At 42.3% G+C, this 12,837-nt stretch overlaps 1 protein-coding gene across 4 annotated transcripts in view; it reads right to left on the bottom strand.

The window, feature by feature from the left end:
* The window catches only part of cacna1ab (calcium channel, voltage-dependent, P/Q type, alpha 1A subunit, b), a 113,159-nt gene that overhangs the window by 57,972 nt on the left and 42,350 nt on the right, over positions 1-12,837 (bottom strand). For all 4 annotated transcript variants that reach the window (XM_086082162.1, XM_086082163.1, XM_086082161.1 and 1 more), the window contains 16 exons: positions 11,355-11,458; positions 9,866-9,981; positions 9,747-9,791; positions 9,599-9,664; positions 8,226-8,423; positions 8,030-8,142; positions 7,840-7,952; positions 6,385-6,516; positions 6,215-6,287; positions 5,380-5,500; positions 4,372-4,439; positions 4,179-4,285; positions 3,382-3,538; positions 1,987-2,582; positions 1,343-1,635; positions 1,143-1,275 (listed from right to left, as the gene is read on the bottom strand). In XM_086082162.1, coding sequence (XP_085938288.1) covers positions 1,143-1,275; positions 1,343-1,635; positions 1,987-2,582; positions 3,382-3,538; positions 4,179-4,285; positions 4,372-4,439; positions 5,380-5,500; positions 6,215-6,287; positions 6,385-6,516; positions 7,840-7,952; positions 8,030-8,142; positions 8,226-8,423; positions 9,599-9,664; positions 9,747-9,791; positions 9,866-9,981; positions 11,355-11,458 — 2,435 coding nt within the window. The remainder of the gene's footprint in view (positions 1-1,142; positions 1,276-1,342; positions 1,636-1,986; positions 2,583-3,381; positions 3,539-4,178; positions 4,286-4,371; positions 4,440-5,379; positions 5,501-6,214; positions 6,288-6,384; positions 6,517-7,839; positions 7,953-8,029; positions 8,143-8,225; positions 8,424-9,598; positions 9,665-9,746; positions 9,792-9,865; positions 9,982-11,354; positions 11,459-12,837) is intronic.

The raw sequence follows: 12,837 nt of genomic DNA, 5'->3' as shown, positions 1-12,837 counted from the left end.
GTGAGGGGTTGTTGACGAGAACACATCTTGGCTGGGGTTCGAGGGAACATTTTTAAATGTTATCTCGTTTAACTCGTTCAAACCCAAAAACGTCTAAACACATTTTTTAATACTTTGCCCTTCACTCCCAAAAAACGTATTTATACATTTTTAATGTTTTTTTTCTTTTTATGCTAGAGCATACAGAAGGCTTTGATGCAGCTTCTGACATGAACAGGGTGGCTTAAAGCAATGGTAGTTATTGCAACAACAAAAAAAACAGCCAGCAGGTGGCAGCAGAGTATAAGAGATCAGCCAGGGCCATGTTGCAACAAGCTCTTTTTGCCACTGTTTTCAACAGGTTTGTGAATAAATATGAAACTTAGCTATATTCTAATAATAATTTACCGCAAAACAGAAACAAGTATAATAATCTTTCTTTTGGTAGGTTCCATGTTTTTATAGCAATAGAACAGATTATTATGTGGACCTCGCAAAACCCAGTAAAAGAGCCGGGAGCGAAGGGGGTCGCTTCGGTGAAAATGGCTGGGAGTGAATGAGTTAAACACAAATAACAGGCCCTATTTGACGGACAATAAAAACCGAGAGGGTCTTTTCTGGTCAGAAGGCATTCGGATGACATTGGAATGAATGAAAGAAATGACCTTCTCCTTTCGCAAAACAAAAGTTTGCACTTAGTCAGTGTTAGGATTAATGCACATAAATTCACCCCATATTTTCTCTTTTAAGCATTTATTCTGTGAAGAAAGTATAAAAGGGAGTACGACTCATGCACCTGTGGCAAGATGACGACTGGAATATTTTGCTCTTGAACTTTTGAAGCGTTGACATTGAAACGGAAGAAAAACATGTCTACATTATTATCTGCACGATGATTTGTATCCGTGACTGCTTTGAGGTTGCCGTTGTGTGTGCCCTCCCTTTTAGAACAGCAAACGCTATGTAACTAGTGAATATCCAATAAAAAGAGAGGGAACGGCAAAGTGTGTCCAGAGCGCCACAAGAGACTGTAACCGGGCACATCTCTTTCCGTTCTCCTCGCGAGCAAAAATAATTGAAACCTCTTGTTGTTAACTAAACGTTGTAGGTGGCCTGAACCTGACGGTCTGTGTTCTCGAGCTAACCCTGACAAGGTTACTCACGGGTTGGTGGTAGACAAGATGAAGCAAGAGCTGAAAGGTGGCATAGGTTTGGGTCCGTCCTCGTCGCCATCGTCGTCGTCGCTCTCCTTCTTCTCCTCGTTCTTCTTCTGGTCCGTGTTTGCGTTCTTGTTTACTGGGGAAAAGCCGAGACCTTCAGATGGTCCCCGGTTCTGTCGTTTGCGCGGAGAAAAAGTGCTCACCTTGCAAGATGGCGTTCGTTGACGGATAAGGGTAGACGGGCGGCATGTCGATGCTGGTATAGTCCGGTTTGGCCATGCTGCTCAGGATCAGGCTGTCCATGCTGCGTAGGAGGGCGTGGGTGTCGGCGCCGCGGCAGTTGAGCAGGTTGTTGACGCGGTCCGGGTCGTCGGGCGGCGGCAGGTCGTACGGCTGACAGGCCAACTTGCTGTTGTTGCGCAAGTTGTCCAGGTCCTCGTTGTGTTGCTGTATAGGCCGCATGGTGGACAGGCTGGGACCGGCGCTGTGGTGCTCCCTGGTGGAAGGGGGAGGGAGTAAGACCGAGCCAATCAAAAGGTATCATTCTACCCTTCAGCCATTCACAAGTCTTGTTCTAACATCATAAGCAGAATTTGATCTCTTCCTGTTGCTTGCGTTCAGCCAATCGAAAGCTTTTGGTACGACAATCATCCATTCAAAAGTCTTGCTGCCAATCACAGGTCTGCCTTTTACTACTGGGCCAATCAAGTGATTCACTGTTATCACACGATCACGAGCTACTGTATAATCTACCCAATCACAGGGCTTTTGGCTCCTATCCACCCAATCAAAAGCCTTGCATCTCTCATTCAGCCAATCGGAAACGACAAAATGCTTGTCCACTGACCTTCTGGAGCGGTGTCCTCTGCTTCTGTCCTGGTTGCCGTGACGATGCCGTCTGGTCCTGCGACCCTCCCCGTCTTCGCCCTTGTCCCTGTCCGCTTCGGCTCCCTTGGACCTGTGCCTCCTGCCGGGCTCGCCCTCCCTGCCGGCCTTGCAGTGATGCCTGGCCCTGCGGTGCTCGCTGCTGCCCTCGGCGGCATTGGCGCGGCGAGGCGACGCGCTGCAAGCCTCGCGTCCCTCCCGGTTCCTGTGCCGGTGCCCCCGGTGGCTCCTGTGGCCGTGCCTCTCCTCCGGCTGCTGCCCGTCCGGGTTGCTGACCCCTTGGCCCGCATCGTCCCCGGCCGCCGGTAGCTCCCCACCGGCCGGTTCCGGTACGTCGGCCCTCTGGTGGTGATGGTGGTGGTGGTGATGGTGGTGATGGTGGTGGTGGGCAGCACGGTGACTGTGGTCCAGGTCCTGCCGCCGGTACTCCTGGTCCAAGGGCAGCTGGCCGGGGGGAGTCTTGTTGGTGTTGTTGTTGCGGTTGTCCTGTGGGTTGACCACCAGGGGACGGTCCAAGTGGGTCTTCATGTCACCGCGGCCTTTCCGCGCAAACGACACCTGGAAGAAAGAGTGCCAGGTGGGATAAACCAGGCGGACTTGGGCCTGGTAAGCTGGTCGATTTTTTTTTGTATATATAGAATAGAATAGAATGAGAAGAACACAAAATGTCAGAATAACGTTTGTCGACTACAGTTCTGCATTCAACACCATCATTCCACATAAACTGGTCACAAAACGGAATCATCTGGGACTCGGCAGGCTACTGGACTTTTTAAAGGAAAGGCCACAAAGGGTCAGGATGGGACTATGCACCTCGTCCACCCTGACTCTCAGCACCGGAACACCACAGGGATGTGTTCTTAGCCCTTTTCTCTATTCCCTCTTCACCTCTGACTGCTCACCCATAGCCAAATAAATGTTCCGTTGAATCCAGCGGATTTCTGCCAGTGCCGTGACACTCGTCCCCCCCCGCCCCGGCCCAATTTTTCAGATGTGTCCCATTTAAATAATTCAGCTAGCAAGTGGCGTGACAGCTCGCTAGCGCGGTCGTGAAGGGACATCGTGCCAAACGCATGCGTGACCCAGAATGGGCAAAACTTTTTTTTTTCTTTTTTTTTTTAAAGCTGCTTCTGCTACAGTGCACTTGGAAAACGGGCTACTTTTTTTTTTTTTTCATAGCTACTCGCACAACATCGTGAAGTGATAGGGTCGGAATCTACTGAAGTTTCAATCATTGCCAATGACGTCATCAAATATCGTGAGATCACTTTTATAATCGATAATCCCGTAGACTGGACAGGACAAATAAGTGTCGGGTTTGAGCACACATGACGATGGTTAACGGGGGGTTCCTCACCTCCTCTCCCTCGCTTCCCACCTTCCAGTCGTCCTGCTCCAGCTCGTTGTAGAGCGCCTCTCGGCTGGTCATCAGATTCTGCCGGCGGATCTCGCTGGTGCGCTGCTCCCACACCGACATGCCGCCCACTTTGGCGTGATTCTTCTGCTGCTCTTTACTGCGCGCACACATCGAGATTTATTGGAATTTGCGTACACGACTCATCAAAAAGTTGAGGGGGTGAAAGTTCAGGGATGATTATTATTATACTATTTCACTGTTTGGGTTCAAATATTTGTTGCTTGAAGGGTTAGAACACTGCTACATAGATGCTATTCGTTAGAAATCCGGCAATCAATACTAAGTGTTAGCATTGAGCTAGCAAAGGTTGTTTAAATACACGATGTGTAATTGTCTTTGCTTTATGTTTATTGTGACAGTAAACTTTCACTGGAAGTGGCAATAAACTAGGGCTCGACCGATTCATTGGCAAGTCGATTTTATCAGCCGATAAAAGTTATTTTAAAATCAGCAACAGCAACAAAAAAATATCCAATTTCCCCCCACATTTTGTATACACATTAACAGTTACAACATGAAAAAAAAAAAATAATTAGCAGATTTTTGCCGATTTTTCTTTCTGATGTAACACTAAATACTAAATGCTGTGCCTGTAATTTATATCTTTGTTTTTTTTAATTAGTCGGCAAATAATCAGTTATCGGAATGGAATTTTGCCAAATATCATATTCGGCATTGGCCTAAAAAAGAAAAAAAAATCCACAAGAAGTGTATAGCGTGTCTTGCAAACTACTCACGCAGCAATGGAGAGATTGGCGGCTGAAAGCGGGCTGACCTCAGCCACCTCCTTGGCCTTCTGCAGCGCCGTCTTCTGATTGGCCGCCTCCTCTTGCTCCTCCTCATCCTGCCATGAGAATCAAGTTTGCCAAAATGCTTTAGACGCTCTGTGGTCACAAAGAGCATTTTGGAGAGGTCTTGACTTTGATTGACCTTGGTGAGCTCCTGGGCGTTGGCGAGGTTGTCCACGGCGATGGCCAAGAAGACATTGAGTAGCGTGTCTGAGGTGCACCAAGTTAGGGATATGAAATCTTAAAAATATGATTTTTTTCCATTTTAAATTCTTCACAACATTGTATACTGTTTTTTTTCATCATTTTTACGATTCTTTTACTTGATGATTATTGTTCATTTTGCTTTTTATGTAGTTATTTTTTATTTTATTTTTGTTGTACTTTATTAGTGTTATTGATTTTTTATTATTGATATTATTGATATTATTTTATTATTCTTTTTCCTGTTCAAATAAAATCAAAATCAAACTCTTTATGGGTAATTTGGATAATTTTAAGAGGGGAAAAATTATTACATCAATTTTGGAATATGGCTGTAACGTCATTTTCTAAATGTGATTGGGTAAATAATTGTGGGTGTTTATTTTATTTTATTTGTAATACTTACTCTAAAACATAACAATTGTTTTACTTTGTCATTTTAGCCAAACTCAGAACGACTTTTTTTAGACAAAGTTACATTTTTAAAATTGTAATGATGGAGAAACGTGTGAAAGATTTTAAAAGTCGAGTTTCTGTTCAAATGCAAGTTGGAACAGCAAAATATGAAATTGTGAAACTTGAACAATTCTGTTGTAATTTCAAAAATATTTTCACGTTAAATTTTAATCCTTTAATTGTGCAAACTGATGGTAGTACTTTGAGTTGAATAATTTTGTAAATATTTAAAAGTTTTTTTTTACACAAAGTCAGTGTTACTTTTGTTGCAGTAATTTTAGGAGATTTTTTTTTTTATCGTGAAACACAATTTGGAATTAAATAATTAATTAAAATGTGGAAAATGCAAAGGGGTGGTAATAATTTCGCCATTTTTTTTATGCAGTTCTTGTTTCTATAAAATCCATTTTTGGAAACTGGCTTTTGACATCAATGAATGCGGAAGGCACGGACAGCGCCGGACTGGGTGACGGCACAGGAAGTAGGATACAGTTGCCGAAGAGGGTGAGGACGATGAAGAAAATGGAGAAGATCATCCCCTTGTCGTTGACGCCCCCTTGAGACTCGATGCCGTCGTACATGACCATGTTCCAGTCCTCGCCCGTCAGGATCTACACAACACGCACGACCATTTCGCTCATTCCTTTTCGAAGCAGGTTTCTGTTCGACACCGTTTTTGTGACCGCATCACAAAAAAAAAAAATCACTCAATAGCGCCACCTAGACATGCAGTACCCTCCATTCATTTATTAACTAATGATATCCGGCATTCCCGCGCAAAAAATTATTGTACATTTTATTGTACATTCAGAACAGATATAAAATTTGTGATTAATCGTGAATTAACTATTGAAGTAATGCGATTAAATACAATTAACTCATTCACTGCCATTGACGGCTATAGGCGTCAAAAATTCATTTGAACTGTTTCTATTAGTTTAACATTTTTCCCACTTTTGTTCACAAGAGTATGAAAACCTAGAAAAAAAATGTTGTGCATTTAGAACAGATATGAAAATGTGTGATTAATCGAGAGTTAACTCGTAAAGTCTTTTCTTAAAAAAATTGCGTCAGGCGATTAAAATGTTCAATTGTAATTAATCGCATGACTTCAATACTTAACTCACGGATATCTGTTTTAAATGTACAATATTTTTTTATATAGGTTTTCATACTCTTGTTAACAAAAGTGGAAAATATGTTAAACTAATAGAAATAGTTCAAATGATTTTTTGACGCCTATAGCCGTCAATGGCAGTGAATGAGTTAAAAAAATGTAATCGTCTGACACCCCTAGCTGAGTTCCAAATCAACAATCAAACTACCTGAAACACCGTCATGATGGCCGCTGCAAAAGTATCAAAGTTGGTGGGTGGCGTGCCCTCCTCAAAGTTGAACCTGTGACGGAGGAATCCAACCAGCGGACAATCAGCAAAGGCGGGGGGGGAAAGCGGTTCAAAGTGAGGCTGTGAAAGTGTTTTGCGTGATGACTGACTGGCCGCCGAAGAGTTGCATGCCCAGCAGGGCGAAGACCACGATGAAGAGGAAGAGGAGGAAGAGCAAGCTGACGATGGACTTCATGGAGTTGAGCAGGGACACCACCAGGTTGCGCAGAGGAGCCCAGTACCTGGCGAGCCGCAACGACACCGATGAGGGACAAAGAAGACGGTGGCCAACAACGAGCAAGAAAATATACAAAGAGACAAAGTGCAATTTCGGCAGAAGTTGCGCGGGAATGCTGAAAGCTGAATGGGAATAGGCCAATGCGAAAATGTGAAAATGACAAAGTATTCATTGTAGTGAAGGAATAAAAAGAACACTCAAACCCGGGATGCGTGGATTTTTGATTTATATGGAAAAGTGTTATCTAAAAGTACCCTCCATTCATTTAGATGGAAAAGTGGAGCTAATGATGTCCAATGGAAAAATGCTTCCAGCATTCCCACAATAATACCAGTTATTGAGATTTAAAAAAATAATAATGTATTTTTGTTTACAATGATTTTTTATTATTATATTCATCTATTTTTGCTATTCATCAAGCTTGTTTTTGCAGGGATGGGTATCGATTCTAATTTCCTCAATCGATTCGATTTTCATTCACAAGAGCTCACTTCGATTCGATTTCAATTTTTCCCGATTCGCTTTACTTCAGTCCGATATCAATTAATTATGGAACACCAATTCCTCTTAAATGTCAAGGACATGATAAAAACTTATATATATATATATTTATATATATATATATAAATAATAATAATAATAATAATAATAACATAATTAATGTGAACAGTAAATTTCAAGAAAACAGTAAGGTAAAAAATATTTTCTTAAGTATTTATGAGAAAAGGAGATATTAAAATCATCGATTCATGGTTTTATGAATCAATATTGGGCTTGAAAAGGAAATTCGATTAGATATCGATGATTCGAATTTTTAAACCCAGCCCTGTTTTTGGTGGAAAATGAAAATATTTGTACGTGTTTACGTAGCCTATTCATTTTATAATATTAGATATTATAATTTATTTAGTATCTATTTACTTTTAATTGAGTTACGTTGGCAACATTTATAAAAACAGATTTATTTATTTTTTTACCACTATTTGTTGTAGCGCCAAATTCAGACACAACCAATATTTCTCATCGAAACAGAAGATCAAAGCTATTTGGATCTAATCAGAACCTGATAGAAGCAAGCGTTCGGATCTGACCAGAACTTCCAAAATCGACTCTAAAATACAACCATAACATCATGGAACCAAAACCTCGGCTAGAAACCAAACTTGACACATTAAAAGAACCAGATTTTTTTTTGTTGTCAACCTCTAATAGAATCCGAAGGTTTTGCTGCAACCGGCGCTTCAGCAGAAACACAAGAAAAGTCTGCCGGCTCCTGATCCCGAACCGTTTCCATTCTAAAGCGGAACCCGCCGCGTGTCCCACTCACTTGGTGACCTTGAAGATTCTCAGAAGTCTCAGCGCTCGCAAGACGCTGATCCCGAAAGACGTGCCGGGTTTGATGGTGGCCCAAATCACCTCGAAGATGCTGCCCGTGATCACCTTGACACACAAACGCAGACGCGGTCAGAACCAGCGCGTGCGCGCGTGTGCGTGTGCGCGCGCGCGTGTGTTCTCACCACGCAATCGAAGCAGTTGAAGGAGGAGTGGAAGTAGGGCTGGATGCCAAGACCGTACATCTTGATCAGCATCTCGGACATGAACAAACCCAGGAAAATGAACTCTGCATAGACTGCGAACAGAAGATCAAAACTACGGCAAGGAAAGGAGCGGGCGGGGCCGGCACGCGAAAGGAAGAAGAGCGGCGACGCTCACACTGGAAGTCGGACAGCAGCTTGGGCTGGTCGTAGTGCACGGCCGCCACGCACATGGTGTTGAGGCCCACCAGGCACAGGACGGTCCAGTAGAAGGCTTGCGTCTTCACCATCTTGCGGATGAAGAAGCGCAGACGTTTCTCCTTCTTGCCGTAGCTCGCGCCGTCCTTGCCGCTCTTGATGCTGGAGCGGGCGAACCCTGACCCGAAACCGCGCCGGCCGGAACGACACTTTGGTCAGTTGACGCCGGTTTTTTGGTCAAATCCCGCGTTAAAAATGCTGGATCCAAAGTGAGACGGTACGGGTTCGCTCACGATTCGATGCCGTGGCCCGCGATAACGATTCGGGGTGTTGGGAAAAAAATCGATCCGGCGATATATCGCGATATTCTCGAATCGATTTTTAAACATCAATTTTTGATGGGAATATTCAACAAAACGTCTTACTTAGGGTTAGGATTCACACAACTCATTCACTGCCATTGACGGCTATAGACGTCAAAAATTCATTCGAACTATTTCTATTAGTTTTCCACTTTTGTTAATAAGAGTATGAAAACCTAAAAATTAAAAATAAATTACATTTAGAACGGATGTAAAATTTGTGATTAATCGTGAGTTAATTATTGAAGTCATGTGATTAATTACAATTTAAAATTCAAATCGCCTGACGCGAAAACCCCCCACAATTATTAAAAATAAGGAGCGTCAGGCGATTACAATTTTTTTCTTGTAATTAATGGCATGATTTCGCGATTGATCACAATTTTATATCTGTTCTTAATGTACAATAAAAACAAATCTAGGTTTTCACACTCTCGTTAACAAAAGTGGAAAAAAATTATGTTAAATTAATAGAAATGAATTTTTGACGTCTATAGCCGTCAATGGCAGTGAATGAGTTAAGCATGGAAGAATGTTATATTAGTGGAACATGAAGCCTTAATAATTGATTTCAGTGCTGTTCAAACATGAAACCGACTGCAACCTGTTTGTTAAATGCAGTGGCTCATGAATAAATACATTTTCATACAAATCTTACATGTACAAGTATTTTCTAAATTTGAGTATTTTTTTTTTTGCAACAATCAACTTATAGACTCGTATTAATTAATTAATTAATCGAATCGATATTCGATATATTGTCAGGAATTTTCTCAACGATACATCACGATATCCAGTAAACTTGCCGACTGTTCTTCCTCGCCACTGTCTACTTTAGCACCATTTAGGGTAGTAGCGCCCCCACAAACAGGACAGGAGAGATTAAGTACTGACGATGAAGATCACAAAAGTCACGGCTCGGATTGGAGTCACAGATCGAAAACGCAAAATGGTTCCATTTGATTTTTGGAATCCTCCACGCTGGCCTCACCTTCCTCCGTGTTGAGCAGCTCCGTCTTGTTGTTCTTGGACTTCATGGTCGGCCGTCGCCGGGAACCTAGCGTGACGACAACATGGCGGTTATTCACGCCGTCCCTTCTCACGTGCGGTGGAATTCAACGGCCCGGGGGGGGGTTCACCGTCGAAGTGGATGGCGCCGTCGTCCTCGGCCAGGATCACCTCCTCTGCAAGCGACCCGCAGAGACGTCAGCGCCGGGCTTGCGCAACGCGTCGGGGGTTCGAATAGCGCGACACTGACCTGCTTTGCAGATCCACTCCAGGTAGCCGTTGAGCTCGCGTTCGATCTGCTGCTGCCGCCGCAGCTTGAGGAACTCGCTGCGGTTCTCCACGCGCTCTCGCTCTTTGGCGAACTCACTGCACGCACGCAGAGCGACAAACGTGTCAAACCCGCAAACAACCGCGGCAAAGCTCGACTGTCAAAAGAGCCATTTGAGGCCAAATAAGTCATCAAGAATCTGTCTGGAGTCGCAAAACATTTGAAGATTTGCGACGAAGGAAGCAGCAGTGCTCGTGTTCGTCTCATGCACAACATTTGAGCTGCATCGTAACAGAAAAATATGCAGTCGATTCATTTTCTTTCGTTTTTGGATTATTTATTAATTTTTTATGGGGTCGTTTTTCAGACTTCTTTTTTCAAACATTTTTAGACTTCTCTGCTTTTCTGTCAAATGTCTTACATTTTTGACAATGTTATGGACAAATGGTCATTTTCTACCTCTTCATTTTCTTTTTTTTACATTTTCTGTGCCTTTTTGCTATAAATTTTCGAATATTTTGGGGGCAATTTTATGGATATTTTATTGTCATTTTGAGGATTTCTTGTTGTTTTTGTACATTTTCTGACTTTTTTTTTATGGACATTTTATGGTAATTTTCTTTTTGGGACATTTTACAGTTACTTTTTCTTTTATGCCTTTTTAAAAAAACGTTTTTTTCTGACTCTTGGGCAATTTCATGGACATTTTATGGTAATTTTCTATTTCTGAATTTTTTTTAGATAACTTGTGGGAATTCTGAAGCATTCCAACGTATGTTATTGTGATTTTTATTTTCCGCACTTTTTTTTTTTGCCGTGAAACAACTCCCACATAATACTTCTGATTTACACCTTTCAAATTTCAACTTGCTTCAAAAATTCCCGCCTCCCGGGGTATATATCGTCTGATTTCACATTACTTACAGTATTTTAAATATCAACTTATTCCTATTCATTTTCAATGGTACCGCTTTTCACGCACACTTCCACACATACGAGTGATCATCATTGCCAGCTGTCCGTTACTGCTCGGCGGCGCAATTGGTAAAGTGCATTGTCCAGTAACCAGGAGGTTGCAGGTTCAAATCCCACCTAATGTATGCCAACTGACTATCATATCAGGAAATGGATTATAATTTCTCTGCGCATGCGTTCAAATCTTAGCATTCACACGCAATTTCTGCAGAAATTGCACTTTGTCTAGCTTTTAAAACTTTTTCATCTACCTTTCGTCTCTTAAAAAAATTGGACCCTGACATTTTTAATATTGAAATATTCATTGTTTTATCTCAATCATAAATTCATTTTAAGAATATTTAATCTACAAATTCTTTGAAATACAAAAAAATTTTTTTTTACATCTTTTCTTTTGACATTCACAGGGAGCCGCAGGAGAGGTTCTAAAGAAGAGCCACAGGTTGCAGACCACCCCCGACCTTCACAAATCTGTCTTCAGAACGGAAAGACGTACCCAGAGAGGACACCGAGCACCAGGTTGAGCATGAAGAAGGAGCCGATGATGATGAGCGGGATGTAGTACATCCAGTTCCACGCGCTGCCCTCCACGTCGTTGCTCTGACAAAAAAAAAAAAAAAAACACACACAAACAGATTGTATGTTGACACACGCACACACGCTCAAAACCGTCGGGTCAAAAAGAACCCAATTTGAGTCAACGTTGGGGGAATTTGACCTAACTTTGTTTTGTACAAAACGATCCAATTTTTGAGGTTGTTTTCGACAAAAAGACCCCAAAAAGGCCCATTAAGAACCCAAATTGGGTTATTTTTGGCTCAACTGTTTTTTAGAGCGCACGACAGCTGAACTGCGAACGAAATCCAAATCAACACGGCAATGCAGACGAACGGCCATAAAGTCCGACATGAGGTCGTGCACAGGCGTCCGCGTTCAGGCCTAATAAAGTCGTCAATCAGCGAAAAACGGGTCGTCTTTTTACTTGTTCTGACCCGAGTGAGGCTCTCAAGTGGAGCCTGCTGGAGTGCTGAGTGCTATTAAACTTTCATCGGCCGGAGGTCAGTCTTCATCCCTCAGAGCAGACGTTAAAAATAGAACCAGACGGACCAGAATAGAAGAAGAGGAGGGAGGCGGGAGGGAGGGAGGGGGGCGGGGCCAACAAAAAAGATCATGATGATGATGATGATGATGACGGCGGTCAAATTGGCTTGACTTTGAAACAACCATACATTTACATAAAAATAATTCTAAAGTGGAAGTCAGCCTTAACTCATTCACTGCCATTGACGGCTATAGACGTCAAAAATTCATTTCAACTATTTCTAGTCGCTTCACATTTTTTCCACTTTTGTCAACAAGAGTATGAAAAACTAGAATTTTTTTTTATTGTACATTTAGAACAGATTTAAAATTTGTGATTAATCGTGAGTTTACTATTGAAGTCATGCAATTAATTACAATTTCAAATTTTAACCGCCTGACGCGATTTAATAAAAAAGATTATTAAAAATTAGGGGCAGGCAATTACAATTTCTAATTCAAATTTCTGACGTCTATAGCCGTCAATGGCAGGCAATGGGTTAAACATTTCGTGACAATAATATGTTATATGTGACCTCACTCGTCTACACCTGACATTCTGATTTTTTTTTTTACATTTGTGGAATATGAGTTAGGAAGCGAAATCCAGCCATTTTTTATCCATCTCAGGGGGCGGCCATTTTGCCACTTGCTGTCGACTGAAGAGGACATCGCAGTTGCTCAGGGCTCAGGCAACGGCCAATCACAGCTCATCTGTTTTTTTTTTAAGCTAAACTGTGATTGGTTATTACCTGAAACTGTGATGCAGGGCTGGACTGGCCATCTGGCATTCGGGGTAGATGCCCGGTGGGCCGGCCTCTGCCGTGCTTTTGAATTTTTATTTTCCTACATTTTACCACAACAGACTGGCCCACAATTTTGAAGGGCCAGTTGACTCT

The sequence above is a fragment of the Leptonotus elevatus genome, chromosome 8 (assembly GCF_054856555.1).
Source record: "Leptonotus elevatus isolate MCC_2025b chromosome 8, RoL_Lele_1.0, whole genome shotgun sequence".
Lineage (NCBI taxonomy): Eukaryota > Metazoa > Chordata > Actinopteri > Syngnathiformes > Syngnathidae > Leptonotus > Leptonotus elevatus.
This window is presented reverse-complemented; position numbering and strand designations above follow the sequence as displayed.